Genomic DNA, 12,010 nt, shown 5'->3' with positions numbered 1-12,010 from the left:
TTCCTCCCAATTTGGGCATGAAACTCTTTGTCCATCAGGCGCTGGTATGTGGACCCGGCATTCTTAAGTCCGAATGGCATCATTTGATAACAGAATGTGCCATCGGGCGTCCGAAATGCGGTTTTGTCCTGATCGTCAACGGCCATGTGGATTTGATGGTACCCTTTATACGCATCAAGGAAGCATTTAAGGCGAAACGGTGATAACGAATCTACCTTAAGATCAATTTCGGGTAACGGGTAACAATCTTTGGGGCATGCTTTGTTCAAGTCTTTGAAATCTATGCACATGCGCCATTGCTTGTTAGACTTCGGTACCATAACGGGATTTGCAACCCAAGTTTGATATCTGCTAACGCGTACGATGCCCGCGTCAAGGAGTTCCTTGACTTGGGTTCTACACGCGTTAGCTTGTTCCGCCCCCATTACTCTACGCTTTTGTATGACCGGCGTAAAAGCCTGGTCACACTTGAGCTTATGCTCTGCTTTACTTCGAGGTACACCAGTCATGTCTGCTGGTTTCCATGCGAAGATGTCAACGTTTTTTTGTAGTAAGCGTTTGAGTAATGTGCGCGTAGGATCAGTTATTGTTGAGCCAATGGTAACCGCCTGGTCGGGGTATTTTCCATTAAAAGCCCATTCTTCTGGTTCGGTGATGGTGGGTTTAGCCATCTTTGGTTTGGGTGTTGATGAGACAGATGCGATGCATACCTGGGGAATACCGGTGACCATCGCCACGCCCTCAGCTGTTGGCCATCCCATCATGCTGTGGACTGAAGATACTACGGCATTGAATCTTGCCATCCCGTCTCTCCCGAAGAGAATGTCGTACGTGTGGTGTGGCTTCCTCATTACGACAAAGTCCACATCCTCTGTGCGGGAGAGTTTTCCGTCTGTGAGAGTGACGGGGAAAGATAGGATACCCAGAGGGGTGTTTGTGCTGCCGTCGAACCCTTCCATCGAGGCGTAGACCGTTTCCAAGCGTTCCTTGTCTTCATCATCTAGCTTGTCGAAGAACTGCCTGTACATAACTGTTGACGAGGCACCGTTGTCAACAAGAGTGCGGGAAGTGATGTAGTGCCCCGGCTGGCTTTTGATGACGATAAGACCTTCTTTGCTGGGTCCTCCTGGCACTCGCGGGAAGCGCACCTCAGCTTCTTTCCATGCGCATGGTTCTGTCGTCTGTCTTTTTCTTCCTCTGATGTTACCACGAACCATGTGAATGCTGATGTCAACGGGCTTTCGTCCGTTGCTTTTGTATCGGTTGTCATTCTTCCCTCTATTCCTGATTGATGCCACCAGGTGTGTAAGTTTGCCCTCCTTGACGAATGTTTCGATAATATTCCTCAAAGATGAACACTTCTCAGTGGTGTGACCTTTTGTGCCGTGGAAGTCACAGTATTTGCTCTGGTCCGCGTCAGGTCGTTGTCGGACCGTTGGAGCTTTTGGCCATGGGAGTTTCTCAGTGGCAAATATCTCCGTGACGCTTTTGGTGAGGGGCGTCCACCTGGTGTGTTGGCCTGATGGGTGTGTATTATCCCTTCCGCCTAATAGGGAGCGAGAGCTGGATGAGGTGTCAAAGTTTACCCTTGACTGCCATATGCTTGGCTTCCTCCTTTTGTTTTGCCAGGCGGACTGGACGTTGTTTTCTCTAGTCCTCTGCGTGTAGAAGTTTGTAGTCTGGGGCAGATTCCCACCCAGTTGCTTCTCCGTTTCAGCAAAGCGCTTGGCTGCCGTCATGATGGCATCCCATGTGGGTGGCATGCCATCTTTACCCGTCAACGTGCGGATAAGCTCTGGGTATTCGGCGCCTTGGATGAAAGCGGCGCGAACAAGGTCCTCGCTTATAACGCCCAGACTCAGCTTTTTCGAGTTAAAGCGGGTTATGAAGTCTAGTAAAGGTTCATCCTTATCTCTAACGCAGTTGAGGATCGTCCACTGTTCTTCAATATATTTCCTCTGTTGACTGAAGTGTTGGCTAAACTTGTGCTGGAAGTCCGCCCAATCATAGATGTGGTGGACCGGTAAACGGTCAAACCACGCTCTAGCCGCTCCAACCAGTGTCATCTGGAACATATAACATCACGTGGGTTCCGTCCAGTTGCTGACGGTTGCCCCCGCTATGAATCTGTTCAGGTGATCATCTGGGTCGGATATACCATCATAAGTGCCGATGTTGGGCATCTGCTTGGCACTTTTCGGGGCGATTGCTTCCGCAATGTCCCTTGCAAACTTGGATGTTCCCGCGTTTGCAGCAGTTGGTCTGAAGGTTTTGGAGAAGTCACGCGGGTTTCCCCCCGCGTTCCTTTGTTTGAAGGTTTCTCCGAAATTCCTTCTCGTTTGGAAATCCGTTTCCTTACGCTTCCCTTTCGCCCTAAGGCGAGGGTTTGCGTCGGTGTCGGATTCCTCCTGATCATCGTCCGAGGACTCGCACTCACTGCTCATGTTGAGCTGTTGGCGAGTGCTTCCAAATTCGTCAGCCTGTTGGACGGAACGCAAGCGTTCGTCCAACTCAGCTTGGAATTCCTTCTGACGTGCTTCCGCCCACGCTTTACCTTGCTCAAGTGTTTGGCGGGGGAGTCTCGTCTGTTGTCTTTCCACCTGGGTATTATTGAATCCCAGGGGATGGTTGTTTACTGCACTTGCCCCAGCTTGGGTAACTGGGGTAGTGTTCGTAAAATTTACTGCACTTGCCCCGGCTTGGGTAACCGGGGTAGTGTTCGTAAAATTTGTGTAACCGCCGGTGTTCCCCCCAGTAGCTGGGGTTGTGGTTACCGGGGCTTCCTGGTAACTCGTTGGCCTTGGGACCGGAGTAACGTTAACCATCTTTCCAGAAGTTTGAAAAAACTGAAGAAATGAAGTTCTAGCTTTTATGCACGGATGGCGCCAATGAAGAAACACTAACCGAACCCCGGGCAGATTACGGGTAACCTGGGGGTTAGATAGATGTTTCCCACGAGGGGTTAGACCCGACAAAGATGGTTCTTCTGATAACCTGCAAAACAGACACCGTGAGCTCGTCACTGAGAAGGGGGGGGGGGTTCCTCCTTGTGACCACCCTCCGGCGTGAGAATCAGACTAGATTGCTCTTTAAATATAAATGTATATTAAGAGATTGCTAGAGCAGATATCAGGTATAATATGTAATATATAAGATAAGATATGATAAGATGAGATGATCATACCATTTGGGGTATTTATAGCCGAATGTAGGTTTCCAAGGAGGTGTAGCCGGCTGAATAGTATTCCTGTTCAACCAACTGTGGCCTACGCACGTGCCATGCTGGTAGTTGGTGGGTAGGCAGCGGCTGATAGTGACCAGGCCTGCTGTGTACTATTCCTTTTCCACCAACTACAGGCTATGCACGTGGTATGTCAGGAGTTGGTGAGTAGGTAGCGGCTAATAGTGACATACAGTACAAGAGCATGCTGCTCGCCATACTGTTGTCAATGAGCTGTCGTATCTTTGGTCAGATCTTTTGCCCATACCTCGTCAGGTACAGTACAAAAGATCCTCAGTATCGTACGGACTGGCTCATTTGGGCGGGAGTATTCCCCCTCCCGCCATTGTGCGGGACTGTTCCCGGCTTGCTCATTCATTCTTCAGGTGACTGCTGAATTATTATGAGAGTTAAGCCTTGTGCGTGTAGCCATGCTGCGCGGGTAGCCTTCCCTGATGGCCGGTATCCGTAACTGCGGGAACAGGCGGAGTACCTGGAAACCATTGGGAGGCGTTTCCTGCGGGGACAGCTTGCGTACCGCACGTGAGGACGTCACGTCTCTGAGCGTGGTGGGTCCTGCTGATCCAGTTGGTTTCTGCGCAGACGTTCCTTTAGTTAAGTCTTGCGGGTTCAACCGCGCAGACGTCCGTTAAGGAGTCTTGCGGGTTGAACTGCGCAGACGTCCCTTTTCAAGGTGAGTCTGCGGGTCCAACTGGGCTCTGCTGGGACCTACCTCTTCATTATGACATTGGTATAGAAAACTTTTGTTAACAGGCGGTCTAGGGTCAAAACTATACGCATTAACTCGTTTCAGTTAGAAATCTCTATATCAAACAGAAATTTGAGCTTAATATCAACTCAAATAAATTCAAGCCACCTTGTGATACGATGAGCTAACTCTTTTATTTTATTATTATTTCTTTTCAAGTTTAATGCTCCAAACTAGCTTTTTAACATGTACCTTAAAAACATTGTTGTTTCAAACAAGAGATTAATACGTGTCCAATTTAATATTAAGCGAGTCAGGGTCACAAATTATTTAACCACTGTTTACGTAAAAAATATTGAAATGATTATGACATTGGTATGGAAAACTTTTGTTAACAGTGAATTATATTTTTAGAAGGTAGTTAATCTACTAAGCAAAGGCTTGTTAAACTATGTAATATACACATTGCAATATAAAATGGACTAACAGGAATGACTTATTTATGTTACACAAACATCATATTTGTTTTTTTTAAAAGCCAATATCATTAAACAAAAAAAGAGGACCATTTACGAGAAGCAAAAGGCCCGAAAAGTACATGGAAAGAACATATAAAAACAACTACCCAGACAAAGACTTAAAGCGGAAAATTCACAAAATTAAATTTACACTATTTCTCCCAATCCAAGCTAGAGCGAAAACTTCTATGCTTAACCCATAGGAAAGATGCCGCTTTGATATCATGAACCACCTTAGACACCGAAAAGGGGGGCACCCTAAAAAATAACCTCATTTCGTGAAATCCAAATCATCCAACACGTGACCGTCGAGATGGATTGAATAGCAAGACATTCCTCCTTGTTCGAAGTGTACTAGGTGGGATATACGAGTAGCTCCTTCACCGAATCACAGTAATTTAATTTTGGTATCTTAACCCAATCATGCACGTTAGACCATACCAATCTAGCCACTTTGCATTTTACAAATAAGTGTTGTGATGTTTCAACAGTCACCCCGCAAAGAGCACACAAGCAATCACCCATCGAAATACCTCTGTACGACAACGTAATTTTCGTCGCAATCCTATCCATTAACAATTTCCAAATAAAGCAATTTATTTTAATCGGAGCCCAATTCAACCAAAAAGAAAAATCAAGAACCTGATGACCAAAATTATCAATTTTCCATCTTAAGGATTTCACCATAAAACGAGAGAGTACTCCATCTAAACCACTCCAAAGCCATTTGTCCGGACTAACAAAAATGAAATTGTTTGTATGTAAATAGAAGGTTTCTATGGTGTGACGAGACGTGAACACTAGGGGTGTGCGTGGTGCGGTTCGGTGCGGTTTTCAACTAAAACCAAACCAAACACTAAAACTTCAGTTTTTGGATTTTTTGAAACCGTTCGTTTTTTTTTCAGTTTCGGTTTTTGTTTTGTTTCGGTTCGGTTTCGGTTTTAGCTAAAAATTTTAGGTCGGAAAAAAAGTTGGCAAAAATAATGAATTTAGGTATAAACAATTTTGTTAATTGTAAAATAATAGACTATTATAGATTTGACCAAAAATATTTGAGTTAAATATTTATTAAATTCTTATAAAATACTTACTATAAAATATAAAAAACCAAAAATTTAGGAATTCGATTCGGTTTGGTTTTTCGGTTTTTATTACATGCAAAACCAAAACCGAACCGTTGGCTCGGTTTTTATAAAAAACATAAAACCAAACCGCTGGTTTTTGTTTCGGTTCATTTTCTTTTATTACATTTTTCGGTGTCTTGCTCACCTCTAGTGAAACCCGTGTATTGTTTTATTGCATACAAACGTGACCTACATATTAACAAGTTATAAACACGTATAAACTAAAAAAAATCATAATATGTTTTACTTTCAACCTTAGACTTTGTAAATTGTAGTGTAGATGATACATACCTAAGTTGTTTTAGGTTTGTATAACACGCCGTGTTTGATAGATGTAACGAAATTTAGAAAAAGAGTGAGAAACAGATACGTATAACAAAAATAAAACGTATAAGTTAAGAGTGTGTAATACTCACAGCTTATTACTAAAATTTGGTTCTGTATTGATTATCACGTAAAAGAAATATTTAATATATTCTATTTGTAGTTGTTTTTGTAAAATAATAATACGTCTTAGTCTTAGAAACTACTAGTTGATTGTTTGTATTGAGATAAAAACGTACAGTATAACTTTTATATTGTTTATAGGGTTATTAGGTTCTTGATTGTTGACAAGTTCTTATGCGTCATAACGTATTATAAAAGCTATAAGTCATTTTCTTTATTTCGTGTTTCTCAAAAACTAAATATAATAAAGAGGTAAAATGCACAAATAAGTTATTTGAGGCTTCATACAAGTAATTTTCATAGGCCGACCCATCTTATAGCGATCGAAATCTAGGACCCTACTAGATTTTGAAAATACATTGGGGCGTATGTAAGTATATAATAACCAAAATTATATATGTATCAGTAGTCGACCGTCGTACATATCATTTCCTTGTGTTTATTACGTTAATTATTTACAAAATTACTCGTTTTGTCACCTTTACTGCTACTCACTTCATATCTCTTGTGACTCGATCCGGGCTAGCCCGAAACGTGTGAAAAATCTCACCACCAAAGAAAGTGGTCCCATTGGTAAATAAATCATAGGTCCATTGGCAATAATATCAACAAAACAGACTTGAATGTGTTGAAATAATCATAACAAAGAAATACATAAAAATTCGAAGGGTTGTGTTTAAAGTTTACCTTTGGTCCTCAATTATAAGGAAATACATAACTGGTCCCAACTTATGTATAAATTAAGGATGACAATGAAACATGCACCTGATGAAACCGAAGATTCATGCGTCTTTTGCTCTAATATATAGCTTCTTAGTTCGCCACTATTGGTTCTAGGATTTGAGGATGATATTCTCAATTAATCAATCCATAAAGTTTCCAGCAGATTGAAGATTGTAAAGATAAAGATTTGAAAAATCCATGAGTTTCGTAAGATTTTGCTAGTTTTGCGAAACCACTAACATTCTAATATGTGAAAATCTTAATGGAAGCATGTGAATCTTCATGATGAGGTATATGTGAATATGGTCTAATTCCATTATGCGAAACTAGATGATGGTGTATGCGAATTTTCATGGATCTCTGCAAAAGTGCACATGTTCGTTATGAATGGTGGCTCGCTGAACCAAACTGACTGAAGGGTCTATAAGTAGCAAACTAGGCCTCATTTGTTAGTGTCGTCCTATTTTGTATGTGAGCCACCACTCTGGGGAGGCCCCCCATGGTGGGACAAAGTTATGCAAACCTCGTTATAATGAAAGCCATTTACCAAAATCATAACTTTGTTGTTCTTGTCATTTATATCTTTGTGTTTGTTCGGTCGATTGACTCGTACTCGACCCGTCTCCACCGCATGGACCGAAAACAATCACGAGTCACCATATCCACGAGTCACAACCACCACGTCCAATACAACGTGCAGCCATTGCTCGAGTATACACATTCCAAGTTTTCGTGTTCAGTATTTCTTGTTTTCCCTAGATTTCGCATATGTTAGTTATCGCAAAAACTAAAGTATTCGCACTGAAAAGTTCCCAGATAGACAAAACTTCCCATATGGACAAAATATCTATAGACAAAAGTTCTCACACAGTCTAAAGTTTTCGCAAATGACAACTATTACCTCTTTCATACACTCGAAGGGCATCCCGCAATTCATACAAGTTTGCATTTACCTTATCACCAACATATTACGGGCACTAGAAGACTATGTTGAGCATTTCCTAATCACAAACAATCTCTTTGGCTATGTTGATGGCTCTACCCGTGTCCTGGCCAAACTACTACCATTACATCATAGTACTCCACCGCAACTCTTAGCCTCTCACTATCAATCCAAACTACACAGTGTGAAAAAAGCTGGATAACATCGACCACCCTTAACCAGTGGATTGAATAAAACAGGGAATCCAAACTCTTGTAACAAGTCTCGACGATAGATCGTATCTTGTAATTTCTAGCTCCTTGTTAGTACCGTTTTTCTTTAATAATTTTTGTCGTCTTTAAAATATAAAAATAAAAAAAGAACTTACACAAATCACAATAGCCTCATATTTCTCTTATATACTTTGGTTATTACGAAACTACCCCTACAAGTATCCAACTTCACCCCTATATATATTGTTCCAACATCCTAGAATCTTGAACTCCATGATTCATTCCAACCGAAAAAAACAAGAGTAAGGGGTAACAATTAACAAACACTCATAACAAGGTATATCTCTATAACTCTTATGATTTTTATATACAAATTTATATATTCAATGTGTCTATATCGTATCTGCCATCATTGTGTTCTTCATTGGTGTGTGTTTTTTGTATCTTTATTAATAAAATAAAATAAAACCTAACTCTGTTGTGTGTTCTTGCTGTGCTCAATTGTGCACAGTATATAGTATAAAGAATCAAATTCACCAAACAATGCAACTTGTCTTATTCACTCTCTCTCTAGATATTATTATGTGTTTCTCTCTCTACAAATTAAACCTATTTTCCAGATCAAGAAGATTCCTTTAGTCAATACTTATAGTCCCACAAGATTTTAACCATTATTATTATTATTGTTATCATTATCATTATTTATCAATCTATCCACTCATAGTGTGTTTCTGAGTGTTTCTTGATCATCATCTATATCATCATCATATTATTTGGTATTACTTAGATACTTATAATTGTTTTCTTGATTGTAGATTCTACCTTTTGATATTCTTTTTGTTGCTGCTACTTGCTAGAAATTATAAATTTTTTAAAAAATCAATCTTTTTTATTACTTTATTTGATCTGACTACACAACCACACTGTTTCATCATCTTTTTTCACATGGGTGTGGTCTAAATACAATTTCATGACATGGGTTATGTTTATCTTGATGAATCTTGGTGAAAAGTTGCAAACTTTATCAAGAAATTTATCAAGAAACTGAGTCTTTTTGTGTTATTTGCAGGATCAAGAAACTATGTTGGAGAAGATGGAAAAAGGGTTTGATCCTGAACAAGTGATTGAAGAATTTGAGGCTTTAACCAAAGATGCTAAGAGGGTTCAAGTTGAAACTTTGAAGAAAATCTTGAAAGATAATGGTGAAGCAGAATATTTAAAAAAATGGTGTCTTGATGGTAAAACTGACCCTGAAAGTTACAGCTCTTGTGTGCCTCTTGCAACTCATAAAGATTTTGAGCCTTTAATTCAACAAATTGCTGATGGTGCACCTTACCCTATCCTCACTGGCAAACCAATCACCACCATTACATTAAGGTACAATTTTGGGCTTTAATGGTTTGTAACTTTGTATTTCACTATTTTGTGTATTTATAGCTGTTTGGTGAACTAGTTTAATTTCATACATAATTGTTTTCTTGATAATTTATAGTTCCGGGACTACTGAAGGAAAGCGAAAGTTTGTACCTTTTAATGATGAATTGACCGAAACAACTATGCAGATTTACCGTACTTCGTTCGCCTATAGAAACAGGTAAACTTTTAGGGCGAAAGCCGAAAGATCATAATTTTATTTTAATACCGTTAGTTAAAACTCAAAAGGCGGAACGTCAGTGAAAACTAGATTCGAACATGTGATTTTATTTATTTTTAATAAAATAAAAGGACTCAAAAGCTTAAGTTAAAAAGTAAATACATTCTGACATGTTATGAATTTATCCATATTCCTTATGCTTTCTGGTAAAATTATTGATTGTTTGGACCATTTTTTTACTAGAATTGTTTTATTACCTCATTGTTAAAATGGCATTTTAAGGTTTGGTAGAAAAGTGTACACACTGTCTTTTCCTTATGTTTTTTCTTAAAAAGACTGTTGATAGACTGTAGTCATCAAAATTGCATATTTAAAGCTTCTAGGCTTTGCACGAAATTATTTCCGTGTATCCGCTTTTATTTTCGGATATTATTAGACACGTCTTGAAATGTACAGACCTGACCTGTTTAAAAAAATAACTATTTTGGTTATCTCGTGTGTAAATATACCAAAAATTTATGTTCATGTAACTATATATATTATTATGTGTAGGGAATATCCGATTGGAAATGGGAAAGCTTTGAGCTTTATTTACGGGAGTAAGCAATTCAAGACGAAAGGCGGTTTACTAGCAGGCACTGCTACAACTAACGTATACCGAAGTGAACAATTCAAGAAAACAATGAAGGAGATGCAAACCCCGTGTTGCAGCCCGGATGAAGTCATTTTTGTTCCCGATTTTCACCAATCTTTATACTGTCATCTTCTTTGCGGGATCATTTTTCGTGATGAAATTCAAGTTATATCTTCAACTTTTGCACATAGCATTGTGCACTCATTTAGGACCTTTGAGTCAGTCTGGGAAGAATTATGTTTCGACATAAAAACCGGAACTTTATCGACCCGAATCACTGTTCCAACTATCAGAACCGCAATGGCCCGGATACTGAGACCGAATCCCGAGTTAGCCGACAAGATTCATGAAAAATGTTTGAGTTTGAGTAACTGGTATGGATTAATCGAGGAGTTGTTCCCGAATGCGAAATATATTTATGGGATCATGACGGGATCGATGGAACCTTATTTAAAAAAGTTAAGGCATTATGCGGGTGGAATACCGTTACTGAGCGCAGATTACGGGTCTTCTGAAGGGTGGATTGGCGCAAATGTGAACCCAACCCGACCGCCCGAAATGGCTACTTTTGCAGTGCTTCCACATATTGGGTATTTTGAGTTTATACCCTTGAGAGATACTGGTGCGGGTAGCCCGGATCACGGTGAACCCGAATCTCAACTGATTCGGGTCGAGCCTAGACCCGTGGGTTTGACCGATGTCGAGGTGGGCGAAGAGTATGAGGTGGTTGTCACCAATTTTGCAGGTACCAAATATGTCATTTCTTTTGTTTATTTACTATTTTTGGTTCATTGAGTGTTGACTATTTGACTTTCCCGATGCAGGTTTGTATCGATACAGGCTCGGTGACGTTGTCAAGGTAGTCGGATTCCACAACTCGACCCCGGAGCTCCAATTTATTTGCAGAAGAAACATAATGCCGCCAATCAACATAGACAAGAACACCGAGAAAGATTTGCAGTTATCAGTTGAAGCCGCGTCCAAGTTGTTGGCGGCTGAAAAACTCGAGTTGGTTGACTTCACAAGTCAAGTTGACCTTTCGTCGGACCCGGGACATTACGTAATATTTTGGGAGGTAAGCGGGAACGCAACCGATGAAGTATTCCAAGAGTGTTGCAATTGTGTAGACTTAACATTTATTGACGCTGGTTATGTGAGCTCCAGGAAAGTCCAAGCCATTGGACCGCTGGAGCTCAGAATTTTGAAAAGAGGGACTTTTCAAAAGATATTGGACCACTATGTCGGGCTAGGGTGCACCCTGAACCAGTTCAAGACACCAAGATGTGTGGGCCTGGTTAACAGGCCCGTGCTGCAGATTTTGTATGACAATGTCGTAAAGAGTTATGTTAGTAGCGCTTTTGGTAAGGGGTGTCGGGTTTGCGAATAAGGGGTATCTTTGTGTGTGTTGCATATATGTTAAGGACTTTAAGTAATGTGCTTTCATTGTTGCTTTGAGTTCTATCACAAGTGTGTAGAATTTCATACACAAAGTTACCGTGTAATATATTAAAGTTTAAAATGTATATTGTTAAACTTTGTTTATAAGTTCTTTAACTTTTATTATTATTATTATTATTATTATTGTTATTATTATTATTATTATTATTATTGTTATTATATATTTATCGCTTTAAATATTTTATTATACATAACAACACAAGGGGTTAAAAACTTTAAATACAAGAAGTAATGTTTAATTTGTCTTGTTTGTTCGTTTGTTTCCGTCTTGGGGTTTTTTTTGCTAGTTTCCCCGCTAGCCTCTTTATAAAATCTGTCGTTAAAAAAAATGGTCCAAGAACCTTGTGGACCTAGATAGTTTTGTCGAATGGTCCGGTTTAAAACCATAATTTGTAAAATTCAATGAATTCCTATTTTCCTGAATTTTG

At 39.8% G+C, this 12,010-nt stretch overlaps 1 protein-coding gene across 3 annotated transcripts; it reads left to right on the top strand.

Annotated features, from left to right (window-relative positions):
- The first annotated feature begins 8,162 nt into the window (after window positions 1-8,162).
- On the top strand, window positions 8,163-11,662 carry LOC143541895 (jasmonoyl--L-amino acid synthetase JAR4-like). Of its 3 annotated transcripts, none has more exons than XM_077034596.1 (5): window positions 8,163-8,233; window positions 8,966-9,273; window positions 9,389-9,490; window positions 10,043-10,869; window positions 10,949-11,662. In XM_077034596.1, exons 2-5 carry the CDS (start codon window positions 8,978-8,980, stop codon window positions 11,509-11,511), a joined length of 1,788 nt encoding a protein of 595 aa, XP_076890711.1. In that variant the 5' UTR covers window positions 8,163-8,233; window positions 8,966-8,977; the 3' UTR covers window positions 11,512-11,662. The 3 variants fall into 3 exon arrangements, with proteins under 3 accessions (XP_076890711.1, XP_076890715.1, XP_076890705.1); XM_077034600.1 differs by lacking the exon at window positions 8,163-8,233 and adding an exon at window positions 8,435-8,672; XM_077034590.1 differs by lacking the exon at window positions 8,163-8,233 and adding an exon at window positions 8,812-8,850.
- Window positions 11,663-12,010: the final 348 nt, after the last annotated feature.

The sequence above is a fragment of the Bidens hawaiensis genome, unplaced genomic scaffold (genome assembly GCF_021521415.1).
Source record: "Bidens hawaiensis isolate Kalapana, Puna unplaced genomic scaffold, B.hawaiensis_p1.1 tig00000820_1, whole genome shotgun sequence".
In the NCBI taxonomy this organism is placed as follows: Eukaryota; Viridiplantae; Streptophyta; class Magnoliopsida; order Asterales; family Asteraceae; genus Bidens; species Bidens hawaiensis.
This window is presented reverse-complemented; position numbering and strand designations above follow the sequence as displayed.

Coding starts and splice junctions, on each gene's coding strand:
- LOC143541895 (XM_077034590.1), top strand. Junction 9,274..9,388: donor ATCACCACCATTACATTAAG/GTACAATTTTGG, acceptor GATAATTTATAG/TTCCGGGACTACTGAAGGAA. Junction 10,870..10,948: donor GGTTGTCACCAATTTTGCAG/GTACCAAATATG, acceptor TTCCCGATGCAG/GTTTGTATCGATACAGGCTC.